Source organism: Urtica dioica, chromosome 2 (genome assembly GCF_054948205.1).
Source record: "Urtica dioica subsp. dioica isolate 48M chromosome 2, U.dioica_male_clone48M_v1_H2, whole genome shotgun sequence".
In the NCBI taxonomy this organism is placed as follows: domain Eukaryota; kingdom Viridiplantae; phylum Streptophyta; class Magnoliopsida; order Rosales; family Urticaceae; genus Urtica; species Urtica dioica.
The window spans coordinates 46868351-46894440 of NC_142757.1; the positions used below are offsets into that span (position 1 = coordinate 46868351).

Sequence of the window (26090 nt, forward strand, 5' to 3'; positions counted from 1 at the left end):
AATTTTAAGCTCTTGTGTTAGGGCAGATTTCAAAGATTTATAAAATATTGTGTGATTGTGTGTTAGAGAGGATTCTCTTAGCTCTAGAACTTATCAAGAATTTTTTGCTCGGAGTTCTTGTGGCATTTGTCCGATTTATCGACGGGGATTCCGCAACCCATCGTGGCGTCATTCGATCCATCTCAATTCGAAGTTTTATTCCGCACAAAAACTTCGTCTATTTCCAAACCTTGCCGATAGACGGTCCGCTTAAAATTTGAGCTCAAGCAAGTTCATATCAGGGAGGGTCTCTTCGACAGCTTGTCACGTATATCTTGGGAGAAGACATTAAAGGGAGTCATATTTGTTTTCAAGTCAAGATGAGTGGAAGTAGCATATGGTGACATACGCTCCCTCTTGTGATGTTTTGCTTCCTTACCTTGTTCAAACTTTCCATAGTCACTGCCTATTTAAGAGTGTCTACCGAGTTTATGTTTTGATATCAAGTTTTTGCTTGCGTTGTTCAGTTTATTTGTGCCACCTTTGTTTGGACGTTTATTTATTGTTTTGTTTTAAGAATTAATATATGTAATTGATCAATAATTATGAGTTTCTTTGTATATCATATTGTTACCCTCCAATTGTGTCCGAATATGGTTTGATTAAGTCTCCCTTGTATGAGTATTTTATCCCAATATGTCATCAATTGTAAATGTGATTCTAAACAATTCGTTTGTGTGCTTGATTGGCCAAAACTTTTTTTTGGTTTCAACTCATCGGAGCCTGACAATTGTCAATACCCTATGTGCATTTTCATTAGTCATTACTGCAGGGGTAAGGTGTTCATATTCTTTTTTTTTTTATCCTACTTAGAGTTATAAACGCTTGTTTAATGAATTAAATTTCATTCTTAAAAACAATGCGTTAATCATGTGTTCACTTGTTATGTGGATACTTTCAATATAATTAAGACAAGTAAACACACCGAGATTCACGGCTATTTCAAAATACTTATAGTGGTTGATGGATAACGCAAAACAACTTTGGTTCGTTGACCATAAAATAATGATTCTTTAATCTATACTAGTAATAGCTACGCGCTACGCGCGAATGATCGTAAAATGAAAACGAGCAAGTTCGAAGAAATCCAAACCGTTGATGAAAATTTTGGGAAAAGTATGCATTTACCAATTAATATATATTTGTAAATGACGTTCATCTACAAAAATGACGTTTGATTGTCGTTTTTGCATTTGGATTATCGTTTTTCTCATACGAAAAATGACGCCATAACAGAGACTTTAAATACCTTGAACATATAAATATATATTGGTCATTTTGAAGTTCAAAATGTTGTTCAAAATACATCAAACAAGTTGATTTCGACATGGCTGGAAAATTTAGATTGATAAGAGAAACATTTAGATAATACAATATCCAAAAAAAAACTTCAAAAGCAGCCCACATAATATAGCTATAATCACAAAGAGTGATTTGAGGGTATGTCATCAAAAACCATAGTTTGATTTCAACAAAAGTAACACTTCAATTTGTTTTTTTTTTTTTTTTTTCGATTTTTGGCTTCTTTTTGAGCTTGGTGTTGAGATCTTCACGGTTAGAAGCACCGACCTTGGAGGAGTGACCGTCACTTTGTTGTGCCTCAGGTTGGGATGGTGTAGATATGAGTTTATATTTCTCAACGGATTTTTGAACGGAAAGTTCATTTGATTCTGCGTCTTTTGTCTGAGTTGGAATAATGACTGGATTATCTTGTTTTTCAGACTCATGTTCGATGAGTGCAGCAGATGTTGAGATATTGGGCAGAGTGTCATGTCCAATGTCTTTAGTTTCTTCAGCAGCAAAAACAACCGTGAACTTTGTTCTCATGGCAGTAGGCATATCATTTTTTGGAGCTTTGATATACACAAGGAAGTTGTTCTTGTGTGGCAGCTCAAAAAAGGACTGTGGAGGTGCTTGATTAAGAGCCTAATTAAGAAATACAAACATGAATAAGTCATACAGCTGTACTAAAAGAATATGAAGTTTGGTCAACTTTGTGACTTACCATCGATGTTGCATTGACGATGTCCGTTGCTAGACATGAGAATATGTTTTCAGCAGTTTGTCCAAAGAGAGTAGCTGATATGAGCCCTGTTGAGTCTTCTATATCCACTTCAATTCTAGGCCTAGAACATAGTAGAATAATTTGTTATTTGTTTATTACCGCAGAGAGTCAAGAAGTGTTCGTTATTTGTATAAAGGAAATACGAAAGTTAGTTGGTCGAATCAGGGAATAGCTCTTGCTTGTGGAGTATCACAGAAAAGACATTCGAACAGGGTTTGTAAAACTGATCCAGTTGCTCTGTGACATCTTTCGCAAGAAACGTACCAAAATGGTTGTTTAAAGTCTGTAACTTTTAGCTTGCCCTTCACCCAAAATGCCGACCTCTGTAGATAAAGGGAAACATGTCTAATATATGTATATGTAAATTAAAAAAAATATGATAAAACATGTCTAAGCATTCATACCATCAGAGCCATATCATGCACATGGCTGATTGGAATAATTTGATCATCAGGAGGAGGACGAAGTGGAATGGATAAAGCGTCATAGCTTTTGTCGTCGATCAGATCAGCAATTTTTTTAGAGTTGTCGATGATCCTGTTTAGAGTAAATGGAAAGAGATGAGGTAAAAAAAATAAACAGAACATGAACTTAAAGAAAAAATAGATTTAAAATCTGTGGCATGTGTGTTGTGTAAGAAATTAGACCATCCGCGAAGCTGCTTTGCGATGTCGAATTCAGGCTCAATGACGAAGCATGTCGTAGGTTTCGTTTGAACACTAACAGCTCCTGAAATAAAAAAAACACATATAAACATTGCAAATTTCTCAAAGCTATTTTTAGATACATACATATAAGGATTTTATTATTGGTGAACTAACCATTGTGAGAAACAACTTGTAATTGAATGGCAGCAATAATTGGCCTTCTATGAATAATGTTTGAGAGTGTTTCACATTCATTTGTAGTGAAAGAATCCCACATCGTTAACGTCATGGTTTGAAACCTCCGGTAATGAAATAACAAAAGAGTCATTATTCATACTTATGTCAATCAGCAAGTACAGTACACACTTACATATGTAATTTCAGAAGTTTCAAATTCTTACTTTGCATTCAGAAGAACCACTTCTTGTATTGCGCTAGCGGTAGAGGATCTTGTCTGGATTTTCCTCTTTGGACGAATGTCTATAGCAGCAGCGAGGATATCTGCACATTTATTTTGTCAATTATGTTACAGTGAAACAGATTTTTGAAAGTGAAAAAAAAAACCACAGGTTGTAAGCATGTATTACTAATATGTGACACTTTGTCCATATGAATTTGAAGATCTGAGAAAGGAGTGAAGTTGTAAGTTGATTCCAATAAGGTTGCATGGTTTTCTTCTACTTCTTGAATTGTTGTTCGTGAATTTAGAGTCCAGTACAGCTCGTCATGTCGTTGTTTGTACTCTGCCTTTGCTTCCTTAACAGATGCATTCGAGATGAGATATGTTTTAGTCAGCTGGAGCTTGTTTTGGAAAGCTGTAATCGCTGAGTCAAATATCACTGCCCGTATTTTGTTTCCCTGTGACAAAATCAATAGCGAAGCTAAATATAGCAGAGAATATTCGTTAATAACGTTTGTTAAGAAAGATGAAAAACCTGCGGGTCTACTAAGATCAACGATTGGTATTTGACAGGGCTTCGAGTTGAGGAACGGGGGGTTGTCTTTTCAGCAACAACGACTTTCGATGTCCAGCCCAGTTCATCTTTTTGTATTTCAGGTATCAACTTAAATTTTTTTGAGGCAGTTTCAGAACTGCACATTTACAAAGAAGAATGGAAGAGAATGTAAAAAAAATGATTAAAATAAATTGTTTTTACTGTTCCAGAACCATAAGCTATACTAATGGATATAGAATTCATAATCTATACTAATGGATCAAAAATGGATATAGAATTCATAAGCTATACTAATTAAACAATTTTCAGTAAGCATCACAGTATGTCTTATTGTTTGTGAATATTAAAATATGAGGAAAAAGATACTAACGTTGAAGTAAAAAATTGATTAAAATAAATATGTTTTACTTGTTTCAGAACCATATATTTTAAAGCTCATAAAAAATGGATATAGAATTCATAAGCTATACTACTTGAACAGTTTCAAGTAAGCATCACAGTACATGTGTTATTGTTTGTGAATATTAAAATTTGAAGAAGAAGATACTAACCTTGAAGTCATCATGTGGAGAGCAGAAGAGAAGATACTATTTTAGCTGAAATTGGTATTAGAAGGGGTATTTAGATGGAGCTGGACTTGTGTATTTATAGAAGAAGCTGTGTAATAAAACAAACATACTGTCTATTAATATTCTACTCTGATGTCTACTTTGGTGCCTCTTGGTATTCTAATTGATTGACTCTTGGTATTCTAATTGATTGAAGTGACATGACAATAAATATATTAGAACTAACCAACAACAGTAACATCCCTTATGTGAATGTAACTAAACTATGAAAAGTAGCAAATTGATCATCAAAGATAGCACACAATTATGATAAATAGCAATACTAAATAAATATAACACTCCTAGTCAGCAAAACGTTTTTGATAAAATAGTGATACTAAATATAACACTCCTAGACCAACAGCTTTTAGGTAAACTTAAAAAAAATGCATTTTTGGTCCGAAAATCAGCAGAAGACCTATAGAAGGATATGGAGTCAAGTGCTTACTACTGGTCGAGAGGCATCCACTCGAGTTCTAGCTCTATTTCTCCGGACTCGACATTCTGGAGCTTGAGGGTCAACTCTTGTTTGACTTTTCCGTCTCCGCCTCTCCCATTATGTCATCCGCCGAAAACGTGTCGTGATTGAAAACCCTGTGTCCACACCGAAAACCATATTGCGTTTTAAGATTGCCATAAATGATTTTCTTCATCACCCCACAACTTTAACTATGATATTTTTTTTACTGTAAGTGGTGTCTCAAATACCCATTAATCTTGTCCTTCAGACTATTTTATCAATGAATATTGAACATCAATTTGTTCAATGGTATCTAATCACATTGTTTGTATGCATAAACAAATAATTAAGGCGCTTACTCGTTAGAATAATAATTTCTTTTTCCACTACTATTTAAAAATAAATAAATAAATTTGCTTACCAACTTTAAGGCTCTGAAATGCTGAGGAACTGATAGCATGAGTTCCTCGGTCCATACTGGATTCAAATTGCTTTTGATCACGATTGTTTGAACGGTCTAGAATAACAACAACACTTGATCATCACCAATTCATTTTTTTTTTTTTTGCATCAATTGATCATCTAAATGTAAAACTATGCTAAGAAGACATTTAGGGACATCAAGCTCTGAAGCCGGAGGAGCAAACAAATCAAACTAATATTGAAATTTAATCCTAATGCAAAAATATTTCTCCAAAATGGATGTTTCTTTTTTCATGGCAATCACTAAAGGGACTTCAAATGCGGGCAGTACTTCTATTTATATGATTCTCAGGGACAGGAAGACAAAAAGAGAAACAACAAACCTGTTGACCAAGAGTCAAAACAACATAAGGATCGCTGGACAGCATATCTCTGATACATTTATATTATATTCACATGAATGTCAATATATTGAGAATTTATATTATAATGAGAATTTATAATATATGAGAATTTCTAGACAAATATGTCAATAAATTGTCAATTTCTTGACATATTTGTCAATATATTGACATGAATGTCAATTTATTGACATAAATGACAATTTAAAAACTTCTGATCAAAGACCTAATTGACATGAATGTCAATAAATTGACATGAATGTCAATAAATTGACATGAATGTCAATAAATTGACATGAATGTCAATATATTGACATGAATGTCAATAAATTGACATGAATGTCAATAAATTGACAATGTCAATTTATTGACATTCATGTCAATTTATTGACATTCATGTCAATATATTGACATTCATTTCAATAAATCAAACGACACACCATTCACTTCTGTTGGGGGCAGAGACCACTATTATCCCGTCACTTAGACCATGATCTCTGCCAAGGTACAATTCTACCTAGTTTAATTTCCCCCCAGTTCAAATGACTCCAGTTTACAGCAGTCAAAGTACATAACATGTTGAATGAGATAATAGTTGAAAATTAATGGAATATTAGAAACTCACCCACACAGCATTATGGGCATGGGATTGAGTTGATTTTCTCTCTGATATGACTTGACGTATTGAAAAATCTTGTAAACCTGGTCGAAGGCATATCAATACAACATCCTCAGCTAATGCGACTTTCAAATCTTGGTACCGTTGTCTTAAACAAGCATGAGTTTTATTTTCTTTATTGTTGTTTAATTATTATAATTATTATTTGCATAAAAAAAAGTCCATATTAGCTGTGTCCCTAATATATATGCTCTCTGCATATGTCCCTGGTTTATAAATTAACAGCAACTATTTGAAAGAAAAAAAATATATAGTTGAAAAGAAAAGATGCACCAGACTGGGAGTTGCGTCAGTGCTTCGTTCGTCGGAGTCCTACGAGGAAATTGTAATGAAAACATTATTTGCCGTCGATTAAGAACCAGGTTCTTTCTCTGATAATCTATACTCATCAATAACTTAAAAAAAAAAAACTCACCTAGGAGAGGGCTTTTAGGCCGCGAATGCAACGAAATCGCTGTCAAAGACGAACGTTAAAGGAGATTAGAGTGGATAGCACTAACCACGAAGGCGCGGCAAAAGCGCAGCCGATGTCGGACCGGAAGCGGTTCGGCCGATGAGAATAATAACAAGATATTTAAAAAAAGGATAAAAATTTTAAAAAATTTACTACGTAAGCATAACGGAGTCAGCAGCCATGCACAATAGAAGTGGACATTTTTTATTTCTTTTTTCATTTAAAAACAACATCCTCTTCTTCCGCGTGCTAGCCGTACAAGCAAGTTGTGGGTAATTGGAATTGTTTGAAATTACGGCTGATAATAAGAAAAGAAGACATAATCGAGCAACATCCTTTTGCTTTTTTTTTTTTAAAAAAAAACTTTGATCATCAAAACAAAAATAATACTAATAAGAAACAAATAAAATTCAGAAAACGTGCCTGAATTTGACGGTAGATAGTGGGTTGTTGATGCTGGTGGTGACTCTTCTGTGTCTGAGTTACATAACCCTAAAACTCACTCAATCTCGCGTCTCTCCCTCTTCTTTGAGCCATACATCGTATTCTAAACTTCCTGCCCAAGAGAAAAAGAAAGAGGCATATGTGAAGTACTTGACATATATATTAGTTTTCCAACTTGTGTGTTTGTTAAAAAAAAAATGAAGAAAAACAAGATGTAAGCAAAACTCACATCAGTCCCAACTTGGGTATCTGAAGGTGTAGGTATGCAATCAGAACCCGCATTCGCCGAAGTTAAGACTTCACGATAAACAACGTTCTTTGTGCAATAAAGAGAAGTACTTTCATCGTTATTTGGCTTTATAAGCACTTTGATAGAATCAGCTGTTCTAGCCCTCGACAAAGCAACATATAATTGTCCGTGAGAGAACACAGGCTCTGGTAAATACAATCCAACATAGTCCAAAGTTTGTCCTTGAGCTTTGTTAATTGTCATGGCAAAACATGGTCGTATCGGAAATTGTCTACGCTTGAAAGGAAATGGAGAAGAGCTGGTGTCAAGTGGGATAAAAGGAATCCTCGGCAGGAAAACTATCTTCCCGGAATAATCACCACCAACCACTTCTGCACGAATAACATTTCTTTCGAAATGTTTGCAAATTAACCTTGTTCCGTTGCACAAGCCTTCCGATGAGTTGATATTCCGTAAAAGCATAACAGGACAATTTTCTTTCAAGATCAATTCATGAGGAGGCATTCCGTTAGGCACCAAAGTGTTGAGGAAATCCTCAGTAAAATTTTGGTCCACAGCATCAATGGGTTCATCAAAGCTATAATACTTGACGACATCTCCAGGGAAGCGATCCATCAGCAAGTTGTTTATTCGATCCACGAATTCATTTTTAGGTGTTAGAATGACTCGATTAATTATGAAATGCAGCTGATCAGAATATAACTTATCCTTCGGAAAAACTACATCAATTAATTCGCTTAAAGATGTAACATCGTCTACAAATGGCATGACCATATTGTTTTGCAAACTAATTTCCCCAGAATCGTCACATGGTTCCTGGCCATCTCCAACTCTGAGCAAGAAACTTGAAAAAGAAGAATCTAACCTTGCTCTCATATTCTGAACCAGCTTGACCTTGATAAATGATTTCCACAAATGCGAATGAACGAGGCTAGCATTTATAATATCTTTTTTAGTACCTTTTGTCACAACCGGCAACACTTGGCGGAAATCACCCCCTAGAACAACTACTTTTCCACCAAAAGGTAAAGGAGAGTCACACACGTCTCGCAACATTCGATCAACAACTTCAATTGCTTGCCGGTGCATCATCGGAGCTTCGTCCCATATTATTAACTTCGATAATTTGAACAGCTCAGCAAGAGGCGATTGTTTCGTCACACCGCAATTAGAGGTGGCATCTACTTGCAACGGGATCCGAAATCTAGAATGAGCAGTTCGTCCACCTGGCAATATACCTGCTGCAACCCCAGATGATGCAGTTGCAAGGGCAATCTTGTTCCTAGACCTGACAGCAGTGAGCAATGCACGGTATAAGAAGGTTTTTCCTGTCCCACCAGGACCATCAATGAAAAACAAAGCTGACTCCTCCGTAGAAACTTTGTGCATAATCTGGTCAAATGCATAATTTTGCTCTCTATTCAATTTATCCATAGCATGTATATCATCCTCCGAAATGCATATTTCCATTTCCTCTGAAATAAGCTTTGATGGATTGTCAATAAATTCAGAATCAACCTGAAAATCGACGAGAAAATAATCGTTCACATTTTTTCCCATTGGTTCAAGAATAGAGTTGATGCTCTGTAACGCACGAACTTCTGTTGCGTGATGGTCTGAATGAACATTGGCATAGTCTTCGCACATCGATTCTTTGAAAAGTACCCACAATAGCCGCGGGTCACGAGGACTGCAGAACACAAGAATTGTTGCAAACAATCTGCGGAGAGCACATGGCATTTGGTATAGAGAAGCTTCCCTTAAACATACTTCATAACTATCATCCCCATCAAGAAGTCCATGCAACAAAGCAGCTTCTCGAAACGTAGTAGTTTGAACTCCATTTACAGTTTTTAGATTGTCAAATGACGTTGGTCCTGTAACGTGATTCAGTAGCAAGCGCATATAGTACCGTTCTCCCTCAGTAATGCTTGCCATAACTACTCTTCCGATGGCCGTTTTTTTTTTCCTTTCAGTCCACATTTTTTCCCGCTTATTCCAAACAAAGTGCTCGGGAAATTCTCTATATAACAAAGTTTTTGCCTTTCCATCATTTTGATTCATTTGAAAAAATTCAGTGAGCATTGTCCTTTTAGTCATTTCATCATCAACCAGCGAGCGAAGATCAGTGCCGTCGTCAAACGTTACATATTGGCCTTCTGGGATGTGGAGCTGTAATGAGCAAATATGAGGATGCATTTCACTTACAGTAAAACCAAAGAGCCTCCATGTTGCTTCGGGCGGAGAAACCCATCTAGCTGTTTGGAAGACATCTATTTCATTCAATCTGTCAGGTTCAAAATTTTGGCCAACATCGAAGCACACTCGATCATGGCCTTTGTACACATACTTGTAGAGATATTTAACAGCCTTGATGGTACAACAAACTTCTACGTTCATGTGGCAATCAAACTTTCCTAATAGATAAGGATTATAAGGAACAACCCACCTATTGTTTAAGTAATGGCCACGAATTCGAAGCTTCCGACTATCATCTCGGCGGCGGTAGATCGGATAAGCATCCTTAGTCTTCTGCGTATGAGAACAAAATGACTTTGGATAGCCACTTTTGCATTTTCCATCACGTTTCATGCAGACGTTTCCTGGATTCAAATTGCCACAAGGACCATGCATCATGTGTTTTGCAACAAGAGAGTATAAATGAGGATGCTGTTCTTGGTTCGGGATTTCTGCAGAAACAATATTATCGTAGTCTTCGGGACTTGAAAGCTTTGAATTTTGTTGGAGAATCAGTAAGAAATGAGCATGTGGAAGACCTCTCTTCTGAAACTCAATCACGTATACATACGCAGCGACGGGTCCAAAAATGCGTCTCTTAATCAAATCAACTTTCAACTCCTCAACTTTAGCTCTAAAGACACGAGATAATAAATCTGGTCTATCTTGAGCTAAATCAGTACTTCCCAATTGCTCTTTGATCTCTGGCCAATTCGGATTACATGTCATTGTCAAAAACACATCTGGTTTTCCAAATCTTTGAACTAATGTCATAGCATCCATATACCGTCTGCGCATATCTCGCGGGCCACCTGTAAACGTAGCAGGTAAAATAACCCTTTTACCAGTATCTTGACCCTTGGATCGACCCATCCCCAAGCTATCTACGATACCGCGGTAAAGATCTGCTCGGATTTCGCTTTGTTTATGCCGAAAGTAATCTAGCCTCTGCGTCTCAACTTTGACGTACATGTCAACCACGTATTGCTGCAACAAACGACCAGAATGCAGCAACAAAGACTTTTGCGAAGGCCTTACTTGCAACTTGTAGCAGTAGTACTCCCGACAAGAAACCGAAGCTCTTGTATTACTCGCTAGAGCTGAAAGAAAAAACAGTGTATAAAAATATTATAACGTTAACAAATAAAGATATTGTAAAGTAAGTTCATAAAAGTTTGGAATATTAAATATGCACATAACAATCATACCTGCTGTTTCGTTTGCTATTAGCTCGTCTATCGAACCCATTTCGTTCATATGAGGAAGAGACGAATGAGTAATGTTTCTGCGATTTCCACTTCTTTCAGCTCTACTGATGCCCTTATGCCAACCGGCATCTCCATGAGGGAACAATAAAGGATATTGAAGAGGATCATAACACCCAAAAAAATAGTTGATTCTATAATTTTCCCCGGTGCGAGCTGAAACAAGAATATCATGAAGTCTCTCACTGTTAGTCGAGTCTTCGTCAACCCATAAGGCAGCAACTTGAGATGCAGAAGGGGCATTGTAAACTCTTTGATCAAGCCCGGGATCACAGCGTATGGAGATTTTCAGATCCGCTAAGTCTGGAGCATCTTTAAGACTGCGAAAAAATTGACAATATGGATTAATTTGCAGCACATCACGTATCTTGGCAAGAAACTCCACGGTCAAGCAATCGGAGAACTGTAACCGATTTTCCAATTCATGCTCTGTGTCATAGAAGTACAGTTGCAGAAAGGATGGAGGTTCGTTCTTTGGCATAAGTTGCTTAATAGTATGATGAACTTGCCCTTGGACTCGAAAAGTATATATGCCTTTATTCTTTGCACACAACTTTTTATCGTAGTTAACCCCAAGTGAAGTGAAAGCGAAGCTACTATTATAAACTCGAGCGAATCTTTTGAACTGGCGTGCTTCCTCGGTTGGAGATATGAATAAGTCATACAATTGATTAGGTACATCGTTAAGTTTCAAAGTAACAGTTCCATTGGAGCAACAAAAGACCTTACTTTCAAACTGAAGTAATAACGCTCCACAAAACGCACAAACAGTTGGCTGCTCAAGGTTGCTAGAACTCACAGGAATCATATTCAATTCAGAGCCACCTGTCCTTCTCCTTTTGTTTTTTTTCGGTTGGGTAATTTGGGAAGAAGATGAGCAAACTACTTAAAAGGAAAGATGTTAGGCGAGGCACATAAGAATGTTAGTGAGGCTAAGTTGTAGACTTTAAATACATTACGTATGCAATATAAGTTGAAATTACAAATACGTGTATATATAGAGGTCAAAAGTATAAATGATTGTTACATTAATTCTGATAATAAAAAAAATTAAGCAAGACAATACACAGGAGATAATAATAACAAGATATTAACTTTTAAAACCACAACGAAGCTTGATTTAATAATTCGATGAGTTATATGATTAGAATCACATGACTTCATATTAAATAGTTTAAATGCCAGTGACAAAACCAGATTTTTATTCATAACAAATATTAAAAGCACGTTTCTAGATTAAGAAAGGAATTGCTTATACTTTAGTCTCTATAATTCTAATAATAATAAAAAAAAAATTAACCAAGACAATACACAGGAGATAATAATAACAAGATATTATAAAAAGGATAAAATTTCAAGATTTATTACGTAATCATACCGGAGTCAGCAGCCGTGCACAAAAGAAGTTGACGTTTTTTATTTCTTTTTCCATTTAACAAGGTCCTCTTCTTCCGCGCGTTAGCCGCACAAGCAAGTTTTTCGGAATCGGAATTTTGTGGAATCACATCTGATAAAAAAAAGTAGATTAATATAATCAAGACAATACACAAGATATAATAACAAGAAGATATTTTTTAAAAAAGGATCAACAAAATGATGATTTATTAGGTAACCATACCCGAGTCAGCAACCTTGCCAGAATGCGAGACTGTGCAATTGCTGATATCATGAACTGTATCTGCAAAAAATATAAGAAAAAGTAGCAAAAACAAAGAAGTTTAGTTGCAGAAAAGAGTACTCAGTTTCTAAGAGAACTATAGAAGCCGAAGTTTTGAAAAAAATTAACTGTATGTATACACAGAAGATAATAATAACAAGATATTAAAAAAGGATAAAAATTCAAGATTTATTAGGTAATCATACCGGAGTCAGCAGCGGTGCACAATAGAAGTTGACGTTTTTTTTTTTTTCATTTAACAACAAGGTCCTCTTCTTCCGCGCGCTAGCCGCACGAGCAAGTTCTTCGTAATTGGAATTTTGTGGAATTACGTCTGATAATGAAAAAAAAAAACAGATATAATCAAGACAATACACAAGATATAATAACCAGAAGGTATTTTTTAAAAAGGATCAATAAAATGATGATTTATTAGGTAACCATACCTGAGTCAGACGAATGAGGCAAGTCAAGCTGACGTTTCTTATTTCTTTTTTCATTTAATAAAAACGCCCGCTCATTCCGTGCGACAGCGGCACGACGACCCTTTTCAGTTTTTTGCGAAACCCAGTCGGCTGAATAAGGTAAGTCACGACAACCAAGTATTTCAGTAGTAGGACATGTAGTATTGATGTTAGATGTAATAGACGTAGTAACAAGTGGAATAGCACAGTCATTAATAATTGAATGATCTTTCGATCGACTCTTTCTTTTCTTTTTCCGTGCATCTTCTGACAGCCTGAGTTCTTCTATATTTAGCGTAAAGTGTGCGAAAAAAAAAAGGCAAGACGTAATATCAAGTATTTTAAAGATAAGATACCTCATCTAGCAGATTTCGGCGCAAAGAGTCGTTGAATTTAAGTGGTTTTGAATGAAATCCAAGGCCAACAAGATTATCAGCGAAAAAGAAGAAGAAGGCATCAGTAAGCAATAAGTTCAAAATCGATAATACCCACCCACATATAAACCAACAACAAGAAACAACGCAAAGATAACAGCCCGCCATGTGCTTGATACATGCAGAACAATGGCTTATGAGCTTTGGTAAGATTTTTCAGAGCCCCTGTTCGAGAAATATTTATATACAAGAATTGAAGGAAACGCAACAGTTTATGTGAGTTCTATAATACTCTTTACTCTTCAAATAGTATCAGTGGCAAACTTCTATACTAATTTCTTTGTTACTTCTGGATGTAGGTGGGGAATATGGCTAAAAGTTTGGCTGAAGCTCGTAGATGGGCTGAACAAGAAAATGAAAATGTGGTGACATAAAAAAACGTGCTGGCATAGACAGAGTTGACTTTGTAATTATCAATGAACTGCTGAGTGTTATTTATTTGCGAGTGGTTAAGGTTTCTTTTGTTGTAGATTTTGATATGCCAGTTAAGATTCTCAACAAGCAATTTTTCCTTGCCCAAGAATTTGCTGAGGAGGCTAAGGTCTTGATTGAAGAAATCAATGCAGCTTCGCCAGCAAGGTCAAAAGTATTTGTTTGTGAACTATTTCTGTAATCCAGTTATAATGCTTGTATTAATATACTAATCAATACATCTGTTGTGATTTTCATGTCAGATATCGAATTTGGAACTTCTATGTGAGGAAGATAGCTAGCAGTTATTACAGAATATTTCGTCCACTAAGGTATATGTTAGTTCTAAATATTTGGTTAAATTGTATATCATATATGCTTTTCCTTACTCGACCAGACCAATTGCTGAGCGTTTGAGACAAAAAATTGTAATATCATTGGCATTTTGACGTTAAGTGTGCGAAAAAAGAAAAAGGCAAGACGTAACATCAAGTATTTTAAAGAAAACTTACCTCATCTAGCAGATTTCGGCGCAAAGAGTCGTTGAATTTCAGTCGTTTTGAATGAAATCCAAGGCCAACAAGATCATCTGCAAAAAAGAACAAGAAGGCATCAGTAAGCTATAAGTTCAAAATCGATAATACTAACCCACATATAAATAAACCAACAACAAGAAACAACGAAAAAATAACAGCCCGCCATGTACTCGATACTATGTCTGTGAGCAAAAATTTAAGATAAAATAAATAAATGTGTTGCAGATCTATGGTATGGATAAATTCCGAATCTCAAAATTACAGTGGGGGAGTGAGAAAAAATATAACTCAGAGTATTATGCAGTATAGGCAAGGCAATACTTTTAAGTATAATTAGCCCATAGGCACAGTTATTATCGACAGTAACTTATTGTAGCTATTTTTAAATATAACTCAGACTTCTCTAGTATGTTTTTCAGAGCAAGTTATGAAGATCAAAGGCATTTTAGCTATGAAAATAGCAGTTTCAATTCCATTTAAAATGCTGAACCAAGAAAAAGATAGATAGTCATGGCTGCGAAAAAAGCTTAAAAGCTAACAGGGTCATATACAAATATGACATTCAGAGAGATTAAAAAAGTAAACAGTTTTCTGTATGAGATTTTTTTTAAGACTTACAAAAACCTTGTGCACTTGGAACAAAGATGTGTTCCCTTCCCTTTCTTGTCTCCACCAATCTCAAAATGCCTGCACCTCTGAAAAATTAGAGTGTCACAATACACAATTCAATACATAATCCCAGTTCAGCACATAAAAACCAATGGCACATATACACAACAACTTACGGACAGCAGAGGCTAGAGCATCAAAGGGACGGCAACGCCCAGGTTAGCCTGAAAAGAATTAAAAAAAAAATTAAACACAACACACATTGATGAATCTAAAATCTAACACTAAATCATACAGAAAAAATGACACTAAACAAATATGCACACACTGAAATAGAAGAGAAGAGAAGACACATCACATCGACATACACACATACACGAACATACACACACACACATACACACACATACTCAACAGTGAGAGAAAGAGAGTGATGAAGACAGAGAAAGTAAGAAAGATGGAGGGATAAACTTACCGGTCAGAGGACGGTGGGGGTCGGTTCGGAGGTGGCTTCAACGCTGAGCTGAGAGAGAGCAAGATGGAGAGTGGGAGAAGAAAATCGAGAAGATATGAGAAGAAAATCAAGTAGAGAAGATAGAAGGTCGGAAAAGTGTTGACCAAAATAGAGCCACGTGTTACCCAGGGATTTCGCCACGTGTCGCGCAAAGATAGTGCCAGGTGGCAGACTCTGGATAGCAGTTTAAGTACCGTAGATTCTTATTATCTATGGTATGGATATGCAAAAATTTAACAATAATCGCCTAATGAGAGACTGAAACGCGTACAATACGTCTTCAATATGAGACAAAATAGAAACCACGTAAGCAACATAAAAATTGCTATACACAATAGTTTTGAAGAAAAAACATAATTAGATCTCATCAAAAATAGTTCAACTTTGTACGAAGAATATGGAAATGAGAGACAACGATATAAGCAATCAAGGAATTAAGAATTCAGAAACAATAGTCACTGTGCAATCTCGGAAACTCCGTCTTCATCCTGGCTATTGGAAGGAAATGGAAATTCCATTTCCAATAAGCCACCTTTCATTTCTTATTGGAAATGGTATTTCCATTAGGCATTTTGATGCCTTCCATTGCTTATTGGAAATAGAATTTCCGTTAAGTTTAATGGAAATCCATATTTCCATTAACTTCCAATAAGGAATTAAAAAAAATAAAAAAATTAAATTTAAATGGTAAATGAAATGGATTAAACTGTTAATTTTTTTAAAAAATGGTAAATGAAATGGACTAAACTGTTAATTTTTTATAAAAAAAAAGTATAGATATGTAAATTAAATTTCATCTTTATTAATAATTATTAGGTACAATTTTTTGTTCTTGTTCTTTTGTTGCTGTAATATCGGTATAGAATATACATTGATGCGCTGTTTTTTTTTTAATTCAATGAGTAATAAAAACTAACAAGTACTACAGCCCCTGCCATATATACACGTTACACACACACACATATCCTCAGTCAATCCAATGGTAATATGCCTTCCGACACCTGCCAACAGCCCCTGCCATTTCCATGTGCCACGCGGAAGAAAACTGCCATTTCCATGCCACGCGGCAGACGGTACTTCCGCGAGGCCCACTTCACGTGCGGAAGCCGTTCCTTCCGTGGGACTCCCGTCCGAGAAGCCAGCTTGACTCCGTCTACGTCAAACGTTGACATATCCCAAGCTAACAGATCCAAATCCACTATTGACGTCAATGTTAGTGATGATGAACCACACCACATCATCATCTACCGAAAATCTTTATCGGACCATTGTCGTTGACGACTCACACTAGACCGTCATCGGGAACAGTCTTTCTCGAACCATAGAAGTCTTTAACTAGCCATAGCTGACTACACATTATATGAGTTTGCTTTGTTTTTATTTGTAAATTTGTCTTCTAATAAAACAACATCTGGAATTTACTCTTAAAAAGTGGGAAACTTTTAGAAGTTTTGTTCCCCAACTTTTTACATATTTGGGGAATATATCTAAAATTGTATCACTAGCAATGCATACTTTACAGTTGTATATGTTTAATTGTAACTTGAGTAAAAAAACAACAAATGTACATTATAAAATATGAGTTCTAACATTAGTTTGCACGAGTGATGATTTCTTTTGTTTTTTACTTTTCCCATTCATTTTAATTTTTATCCATAAGATCGTTGAAGAGAATATTTTTCGTGTTCTGCAATCTTTACATAGTAGGCACTGCACAAATATTATTAAACTCATGCTATTTAACCAAAATCAACCAAAACTCAAAATTTGACAATTCTTTTGTTAAAATCAATGTATATATATATAATTATTTTTTAACAAAAATATCATTTCACGATCGTTTTCTTATTTTACGACCGATTTGTCATAGAAATTTTAAATTGGTCACGAAATACATAATTTTGTGACCATTTTATCATGAAATTATGTATTTTGCAACTGATCTATCACATAATTATAAAGGATATTACCGTTTCTAACACATTCATTAATATAATTTTCAAAATTTGAGTTTTAATTGATTTTTGGTAAATTGACACGAGCTTTGTAACATTTGCGTCAAAATTTCAAACTAAAATTAAATTTTTGTTTTTTGTTTCTTTTATTTAAGATTAGGGTTGTTCACAAGAATTTCCAAAGCAAACAACCCGATTAACCAAATCAAACCCCTCCAATAATAGTCGAAGAAGCTTGGGTTGCAACCAACCCAAATAGCAAGTGTTTCGGGTTAGTTTGTTTGTTTTTTTTTTTTAATATATATATATATATATATATATATATATATATTTGTGAGATTGAGTTGAACCAGAATAACCTGGTGACGTTAATATTTTAATTTTGTTTAAGATTGTAAATATTTTATATGAACTATTGATACATAAAATATTATATTATTTTTCTAATAATATTACAATTAAATTAAACAATACTCATTATACTCAATTAATTGCATATACAAGATTTAATTTTTAAAAGTATGGGTAATTTTATTTTAATACGTAAACTTTTTAAGAAAAGACATATGGTATTAGATGTAACATATATATGTCATCCGAAAAAACCAATCCGATTATTTATAGTTTGGTTTAGTTTGAATTTACCAGTGATTTGAGCTTTAAATTTTAAAACTAAAAGTTTTAAATTTAAAAACTAAAACTTTTATTGTATCGGATTGATAGAACATAAGAAAATCGATTATCCCAATTCGATTACGTCCCATATTTAAGATAGAAAGAGAATCTTCCTCCCAAATTGCATAAAAAAGCATTTTTTTTATTTATGTTTTATTTCCTTCTCATTTTCAACGGTGGTGTTGTTGGGTGTTTGACTCTGAGCAATTATCAACAAGCACTGCCTTTATTATTAACGTGAGTTAATAACGTGGGTGTGTGGTGGGACCCAATGTTGGACCATTGCACTTTATCTGTATCCCCGTGACCACACGCTTCAATACCAGCGCGTGTGAATGAACAGATACGAAAAAATCATGGTCGTGTTTAGAACCTTTTTTTTCACTCTTTCACGCTCGTAAGACGCTCCAACATTGGCGCGTGGCTCGAGTGATGACGATGAAAGAAATACAGATAATAATACTCTCTATAAAACCTGTTTTCTCTGTCAAGTCGAGCTAAATGACAAAGTTTCTCTCTCCTAAATCTTGTACGCTTATTCAATCGCTCTCAGTCTTTTCTTTCTCTCTCTAGAACTTCTCTCTCTCTTCTGTGTTTGCGTGGGTTTCAACATTTTCTCTCTCGTCAATTTCTTGGTGGATTTGCAGTAGAAAAAGATAGAGAGAAAAAGCTTTACCTTTTGCCAAAGCTCAAAAGTTTCAAGAAAAATATATAAAAGGAGATGAAAAAAATGTGTCTTTGGTTTCATTTTGCTCAGATCCACTTTCATTCCCTTCGCTTTCCAGGTATTTTGACACTGTCTCTCTCTAACTAGTTTTAACGAGTATAAACTCGAAATAAAAGGAAATTTTGTTCATACTATATCAGCTTGTATAGTTCAAAGGATAGAACTTTGAATCAGTCCCTTTCAAGGTTCTATGCTTGTTAGTATATAAATTTGTTGGCGATTTTGGTTTCATATTGTTTTTGTTTAATTATTGTTTTGACTCTGATTTTTTCAACACCTTGGCTTGGACCAATACCCAAAAAAAAAAGTCTTTTATCTTTCTTTCCTTCTAAAAAAACTTTAGAACATTTCATTATTTGGGTTTAAAATATGATTCCGAAATTAGACGCCTGGTTTTTTTGACTGCGGTCTGTGTGCTTCAACTTGGGCTGTGTTTCATTTTAGTTTGCTTTGAAAATAAGAGTGCGTGCTGTTAAATGTGGTATGTGATGTTGGCTATTAAAAAAATGTTTGAATTTCATTACATTACATGTCATCTTCATTTGGTCCTTATCTTCGGTTGGTTAGTAATTTCTGAGCTATCCTTTTTCAGATTTTTTTAATGTTAGTTTTCAATTTTTTATTTTCTTTTTCAAAGGATGACCATTCCAACGAGGCTGCTTGGAGACTATTTCCTCTGGGCCTAAAAAAGCCAACTTCTTTCCTCTCCCTCTCTCTTTCTCTCTCTAAATTCAGTGCATCAAGTTTATTGGGGTCTTGTTGATGATGATGATCTCTTGAGAGATAACACCATACAATAGAGTAAATTTTGACTCTTGCAAGCTAAAACCCAGTGAGATTTCTGATTCCAAGTAAAAAAAAGAAAAGAAAAAAAAACAATGGATGGAAAGAGGGAAGAGAACTGGAGGGAAGTGGTGAGGAAGATGCTGCCACCTGGCGCTCCGCTCCCGGGAGAAGAGTCGGCGCGGCTCGACTACTCGATCGCGATGGAGTACGAGGGCCCGCCCGTCTCCTACGAGGTCCCCAAAGTCGAGCCCGTCGAGGTGGGCCCGCGAAAGCCCATCCCGACCGCCGACCCGGCCTCCAAGCGCTCCTCCTCCACCTCGGGCCAGCCTGGCGCGCCAGTTGTCGAGCCGATCCGCCTCCCGGTCTCCACCATCGCCGGCCTGACCGACCCTTCTCCGGCGGGCTCTCCGGCGAGCTCGGAGTCCGTCGTCTCGGTCCTCCACAACCCCGACCTCTCCTCCGCCTCCGCGTCCCCTGGCTCAGCCCGCAGGCGGGCCCGCGCCCCCGTCGTGACCTTCAACACCCTCGAGACCAAGCGGGTCATCGACGACGACGGAGGCAGCGAGGAGGAAGACGATGATCGCCAGGTAAAGGTGGGCGAAATCGTTAACCGGTTGAACCTTTAACCAATTAATCGTTAGTTTCAATATCATTTTTTCTTGGTACTTGGTTAACCAGGAAATAATCGTCAAATTGCCCACTTTTATTTTAGGGTCAATTAGATATATAGCCTTATTTACATATCTGGGTTGCTATATAGCCAACCTTTATTGAGTTTTTGGTAACTAGTCATATCTCATGATTTACGCTTTCATAAAGCTTAACTGCAACAACACAAAGGAAAATAAAAATGCGTAAACACGTGTAAAGGTTGGCTAAGCAGCAATTCCGAAAGTCTTAAGTGGGTTAGTTTCCTAATTTATTTTATCGCCAGGTGGCGGAGTACGTTGGGGTGACGAAGGAGAAGAAGAAGAAAGCGAAGAAGAAGAAGGCGAGCCGGGTGTGTTTGCGGTGCGGGAAGGGGAAGTGGGAGGCGAAGGAGAGCTGCCTTGCGTGCGAAGCGAGGTACTGCGGCGGGTGCCTGCTGAGGGCGATGGGGTCGATGCCGGAGGGGAGGAAGTGCGTGACGTGCATCGGCGAGGCCATCGACGAGTCGAGGCGGGCCCGCCTCGGCAAGAACTCGAGGCTCCTCTCGAGGCTGCTCAGCCCGTTGGAGGTCAAGCAGATCATGAAGGCCGAGAGGGAGTGCTCCGCCAATCAGCTCCGCCCCGAGCAGCTCGTCGTCAACGGATATCCCCTCAAGCCCGAGGAGATGTCCGAGCTCCACGCCTGTGCCCTCCCCCCTCGGAAATTGAAGCCCGGGAGGTATTGGTACGACAAAGAATCCGGCCTCTGGGGAAAGGTTAGTGTAAATTACGATCGAAACTCACAAGTGGTCAGTTTCATTTTTTTACGGCATCTCAAACGGTATTGTCAGAGTATTAAAAGAAAAAAAAGAAAAAAAAAACGAATGGTAGGTCGTATATTGTTGTATTGCCCTTTGAGCATGGTAGTACATCTTGGGACTAAACATTTTGTTTTACTTCCCATCTGGCTGTCTGTTGGTTTTGGAATTTAGCTCATTTTCTCTTATCGGGCCACAATCGAGATTGGTCTTTTGCACGATTTAGTTTGTACTTTGCTTTGGCGTAGCTAAAGCTTTCCTTTTTTTGTTTAATTAATTGATGATCTGCCGGCAGGAAGGAGAAAAGCCGGATAGAATCATAAGCTCAAACTTGAATTTCACCGGAAAACTTAGCTCCAACGCGAGCAATGGTAACACCGAGGTTTATATGAACGGCCGAGAGATTACAAGGCTTGAACTAAGGATACTTAGGGTGAGTAAGCCCTCTTTATGTGATGCGGTATTTTAGGCATATCGTGTTTATATCTAATTGTGTTCTTAAAATTGCAGTTGGCGAATGTGCAATGTCCACGAGACACTCATTTTTGGGTTTACGACGATGGCCGATACGAGGAGGAAGGCCAAAATAACATACGCGGAAACATATGGGAGAAGGTATCGTATTATCTGTGGAATGTTTGGTTACACAGCTAAGAATGCTGGAGATTCATGAAGTTTCAATTAAATGCTTTTGATTTGATTTCTCAACAGGCAACAACAAGGTTTGTTTGTAGCCTGTTCTCGCTGCCCGTTCCCAATGGTCAGTCGAGTGGACTCAGAGACGAAGCTAGTCATTACACGACCGTGCCAAATTTTTTAGAGCAGAAAAAGGTTCAGAAGCTTCTTCTTCTGGGACTTCCAGGCTCTGGGACCAGCACTATCTTCAAGCAGGTGCAAAGTTTATCGATGCCTATGCAAAAAAAATTGTTATTTAAATCACAGGGAAAGGAAATAACACTAAACCTTATGGGGCGAGTTTTAGACACCATCGTACTAAAAAGATTTTTCTTAAATGCTTTTGGTTTCTGTTTCGAACCTCAAAATAGGCGAGAGAAAGTGAAAATTTGAAGGGAAGTGAAAATGAAAGGGAAATTGGATTTCGATGTTTGAAGATGAAATTGAAAATGAAAGGAAAATTTGAAGGGAAGTGAAAATGAAAGGGGAAATTTGAAGGGAAGTGAAAATGAAAGGGAAATGCTTTTAGAAACTATGTTCTTGGAGAATATCTGTACCTACAATGGAGTCTCACTAATGCTTCTTCTTGGCATGGACAGGCAAAATTTCTATACGGCAACAAGTTCAGTCCAGAAGAACTCGAAGATATCAAGCTAATGATCCAGAGCAACATGTATAAATACCTAAGCATCTTGCTCGACGGACGGGAACGCTTCGAGGAGGAAGCTCTTTCTCAGGCAAGAGAACTCGGAACCCACGATCAAGTTGCCGAGTCAGGTAAAGTACATGTAACATGGAATCAATCGAGAGAGCACAACACAGACGCGATTCTAATTTATGGATTTATTTATTAGATGGAGAGGTTGATAGTAGTGGAAACGGAGCTGGTGAATGTGTGTACTCGATAAACCCGAGGCTGAAGAATTTCTCGGACTGGTTGTTGGACATAATAGCGACCGGAGATTTGGACGCGTTTTTCCCGGCGGCGACGCGTGAGTACGCTCCGTTGGTGGAAGAGGTTTGGCGAGATCCCGCCATCCAAGAGACTTACAAGAGACGCGACGAGCTTCACTTCCTCCCCGACGTCGCCGATTACTTCTTGAGCAAGGTAGGTTACCAATCAAAAACCTCATCTCAACTTTATTCTGATTATTCTTGGTTATAAAAGAAAAAAACATTCCATTAGTCCCTGTTTGATTTTTCTTGGATTTTTTTATTTTATATATATATATATATATATATATATATATATATATATTATTTTCTGTGTCATTTAGGGGTATCTCCGCCTTTAATTTTATTTTAAGAAAATAATGTTATCACAACTAAAAAAGATGAGAGTAATTATAATTTTTTTTAAATGAAAGTGATTTTCTCTCTTCCTCATCTAACTTATTTTTCGGTTGCTATTATTATTATTATTTTACAAATTTGACGTATATTTGTTGATGAGAAAAAGTTGACTCCGAAAAATCACTTGCGCAGAGCATGTAGTATAACAACATGCATGTTATTGTCCCAAAACGATTGTTATACTATGTATCATGAAGTTTACTACATATCTGAGCGAAAATTGAATTTTTGACCATTGATGATCTGGTTTTCTATATTTAGGCCGTGGAGATCTCGAGCAACGAATATGAACCTTCAGAACGAGACATACTATATGCAGAAGGGGTCACTCAAGGGAACGGTTTGGCTTTCATCGAATTCTCGCTCGACGATCGGAGCCCCATGTCGGAAACCTACACCGACAATCTCGAAGCTCCGATGCAACCTCTAACCAAGTAATCACTTCTTTTTACACTATTCCCATGTTCGGCCTTTCTAGTTACCCTTTTTTTTTTCTTTGCAAACTACCGTCCGAGTCGCATTTTGATCCTCAAAACTTATTTGATAGGCAAAAAATACCATTGAACTGTTGACCTTCGTAGTAGCCTTGTGAATTTCTGTAAATTATATTAATAAAAAAAAACCAAACCAAGACAATACTTTTATCTTTCATCCGATAGCTAGATCGTCACTCTCACAATGATGTTCGACAAAGACAATGCAAACGTAAAAGTAAGCTTACCTAGGTTGCTATATTTATAGGTTTAGCACAAGCAGCCTCGAACTAATTTACCTTCCGAATTGCATTTTGTTGATTTTTTTTCGTATTAGCCTTATGATAGGAACCAGATGCATTTAAATTAGGAATTCACGAAGGTGATGAATTTCCATAAATTATATTAATTAAACGAAAACCGAATGGACACAAAATACTTGATCTATTCTTCGAGAGCTAGATCGTCACTCCCAATCCAAGTGGCTATTTATATAGGTTCCTACATGCCAATAAAGGCCCTAAAATAATACCCCAACGAATTTAATTAAATGATAAATCATGTAATCTAATGAATTAGACCAAGAAAAACAAAGGATTGTGTAGGTTGTAAAAGATGTGATTCCGCCTGTCCAACGGATTTCTTGAGTCTAGCTTATTGATACCTTCCCAACTTGAATATGACTACATTTGATTTTTTTTTTTTTTTTTTTTACCTTCACCGACAAAGTCGTGTGCTAAAAAAAATATTTTTAAATAATTTTTTTTAGCACGCAATTTTCTGGTCCTAGTGTATCTTATTTTTTACCACGAATTATTTTCCTCGGTGAACGATAATTGTAGAGGGTTTAGCACAAGTAGCCTAAAAAAAAACTAATATTCGCTGCGATTCTCGTTTTACGGCAGATACCAGCTGATACGGGTGAACGCGAAGGGGCTGAACGAGGGTTGCAAGTGGGTGGAGATGTTCGAGGACGTGCGCGGCGTCGTGTTCTGCGTCTCCCTCAGCGACTACGACCAGTTCTCCGTCGGCCCCGAGTCCGGGAGCGGGACCCACACGACGACGCTCCACAACAAGATGATGCAGAGCAAGGAGCTGTTCGAGGCGATGGTGAGGCACCCGAGCTTCAGGGACACCCCCTTCGTGCTCGTGCTCAACAAGTACGACCTCTTCGAGGACAAGCTCGGGCGGGCCCCGCTGAGCGCGTGCGAGTGGTTCGAGGACTTCTGCCCCGTGCGGGCCCACCACGGGGGACAGCTCGTGGCCCACCAGGCCTACTTCTACGTGGCCATGAAGTTCAAGGACCTCTACGCCTCGCTCACCGACCGCAAGCTGTTCGTGTGGCAGGCGCGGGCCCGCGACAGGGTCACCGTCGACGAGGGCTTCAAGTACATCAGAGAGGTCCTCAAATGGGACGAAGAGAAGGAGGAGAATTACTACGGCGGCGCCGAGGATTCCTTCTACAGCACCGATTTGAGCTCTTCGCCTTTTGTCCGCCAAGATTGATCGGTTTTGATTTTGTTGTCGATGAATGTTATGTAATGTATTTGTTTTTGTACAAGATGAGATGAGGTGAGATGAGAGAAGAGGAGGGGTGAGGATTTGTTTGTAACATTTGCTTGTAGAGGTCCTCTCTTTTCCGGTTTCAAATAATTGAAAATTGATTCGATTCTAAAACGTCAATCATAATGATATTGATGATGGGTTTTTCCAAGTTTGACTTGGGTGTTTTTGGCACGTGTGAGTTAATCTGATCGTGCTGTAGACAAATGTATATATACTGTATTGTATACAGATTTATTTATTCTTGGTGAAATCGGGTTTTGTAGTGTGTTTCTCCTCTTTGGTCCAATCAAAACTGGAATTACCTGTTATATAATAGTAATAGTAATAGTAATAGTAATAAGAATTAAAAAAAACTGCAGTTATATCTAAGCGTCAAATATTTAATTTCAATTTGACAGGCCTCCCAGCTCGTCTAAGGGTCTTGCAAAAGTAGATCTTACCACGATTTTTTTTTAAAAAAAACATACTCTACTCATACTTATTTATTTTTAATGGATCTAGGTTTGGATAAAACCCTAAAAGATATAGGGTAATCCGTGAGTATTTTTTTTTATCTATTTAATATTAAATTTATTAATAAAAAAAATCTAAAACAAATACTTAAAATAAAAATTTAAAAAAATACTTAAATTAATAAATACGTTCACTAAAATTTACTTAGAATTCATAAATATAATGATAATTACGAGCGGGTAAAGTATGCGTCCTTCAATTTGGCGAAGAAGTAAGTCAAAGTCTCGTTAGATTCCGAAGGACCAACACAATAGGCTAAAGGAAATATTTGCTTGTTTCCATCCATCTCACACGCTGTATACAACGTTCCTTTATAATAGTCCTTCAAATGGGTACCATCAACGATAATCACAGGTCTAAGGTACTCCC

The 26090-nt window shown here is 37.0% G+C and overlaps 3 protein-coding genes and 1 long non-coding RNA gene across 5 annotated transcripts; 1 reads left to right on the forward strand and 3 right to left on the reverse strand.

Moving 5' to 3' along the window:
• Positions 1-1285: 1285 nt before the first annotated feature.
• LOC149405059 (replication protein A 70 kDa DNA-binding subunit D-like) lies at positions 1286-7951 on the reverse strand. Its single transcript, XM_089601850.1, has 16 exons — positions 7406-7951; positions 7156-7288; positions 6694-6732; positions 6552-6590; positions 6225-6301; positions 5197-5292; positions 4764-4909; positions 4259-4364; positions 3687-3843; positions 3339-3609; positions 3153-3252; positions 2926-3050; positions 2752-2833; positions 2509-2641; positions 2045-2427; positions 1286-1965 (listed from the first exon to the last, which is right to left on the reverse strand). Exons 8-15 carry the CDS (start codon positions 4270-4272, stop codon positions 2266-2268), a joined length of 1044 nt encoding a protein of 347 aa, XP_089457976.1. The 5' UTR covers positions 4273-4364; positions 4764-4909; positions 5197-5292; positions 6225-6301; positions 6552-6590; positions 6694-6732; positions 7156-7288; positions 7406-7951; the 3' UTR covers positions 1286-1965; positions 2045-2265.
• Positions 4834-11410, reverse strand: LOC149405060 (uncharacterized). Its single transcript, XM_089607758.1, has 4 exons — positions 10873-11410; positions 7406-10764; positions 6040-6116; positions 4834-4909 (listed from the first exon to the last, which is right to left on the reverse strand). The coding sequence occupies exons 1-4, from the start codon at positions 11408-11410 to the stop codon at positions 4834-4836; spliced, it is 4050 nt and encodes a 1349-aa protein (XP_089463884.1).
• Positions 11411-12249: 839 nt separating this feature from the next.
• On the reverse strand, positions 12250-13151 carry LOC149405061 (uncharacterized). Its single transcript, XR_016294066.1, has 4 exons — positions 13033-13151; positions 12793-12920; positions 12548-12607; positions 12250-12436 (listed from the first exon to the last, which is right to left on the reverse strand). It is a non-coding gene; the product is annotated as an uncharacterized LOC149405061 (long non-coding RNA).
• Positions 13152-18720: 5569 nt separating this feature from the next.
• Positions 18721-25356, forward strand: XLG3 (extra-large GTP-binding protein 3). Of its 2 annotated transcripts, none has more exons than XM_089606796.1 (10): positions 18721-18969; positions 19549-20290; positions 20632-21099; positions 21437-21574; positions 21652-21756; positions 21853-22032; positions 22416-22593; positions 22671-22924; positions 23431-23603; positions 24548-25356. In XM_089606796.1, exons 2-10 carry the CDS (start codon positions 19790-19792, stop codon positions 25146-25148), a joined length of 2598 nt encoding a protein of 865 aa, XP_089462922.1. In that variant the 5' UTR covers positions 18721-18969; positions 19549-19789; the 3' UTR covers positions 25149-25356. The 2 variants fall into 2 exon arrangements, with proteins under 2 accessions (XP_089462922.1, XP_089462923.1); XM_089606797.1 differs by having other exon boundaries at positions 19549-20284.
• Positions 25357-26090: the final 734 nt, after the last annotated feature.

Bases quoted from the DNA above. Each gene is read 5' to 3' on its own strand.
- LOC149405059 (XM_089601850.1), bottom strand. The intron at 3,051-3,152 runs GTAAGAATTTGA...TCATTACCGGAG, and splicing joins GTGGTTCTTCTGAATGCAAA to GTTTCAAACCATGACGTTAA. The intron at 2,428-2,508 runs GTATGAATGCTT...CTTTATCTACAG, and splicing joins TGCATGATATGGCTCTGATG to AGGTCGGCATTTTGGGTGAA.
- LOC149405060 (XM_089607758.1), bottom strand. From the start codon at position 11,410: ATGCCAAAGAACGAACCTCCATCCTTTCTGCAACTGTACTTCTATGAC. The intron at 6,117-7,405 runs GTGAGTTTTGCT...AAATTAAACTAG, and splicing joins ATACCCAAGTTGGGACTGAT to GTAGAATTGTACCTTGGCAG. The intron at 4,910-6,039 runs GTGTGTCGTTTG...GTGTGGACACAG, and splicing joins GCCCCCAACAGAAGTGAATG to GGTTTTCAATCACGACACGT.
- XLG3 (XM_089606796.1), top strand. From the start codon at position 19,790: ATGGATGGAAAGAGGGAAGAGAACTGGAGGGAAGTGGTGAGGAAGATG. The intron at 21,100-21,436 runs GTTAGTGTAAAT...ATCTGCCGGCAG, and splicing joins AATCCGGCCTCTGGGGAAAG to GAAGGAGAAAAGCCGGATAG. The intron at 22,925-23,430 runs GTAGGTTACCAA...TTCTATATTTAG, and splicing joins CCGATTACTTCTTGAGCAAG to GCCGTGGAGATCTCGAGCAA.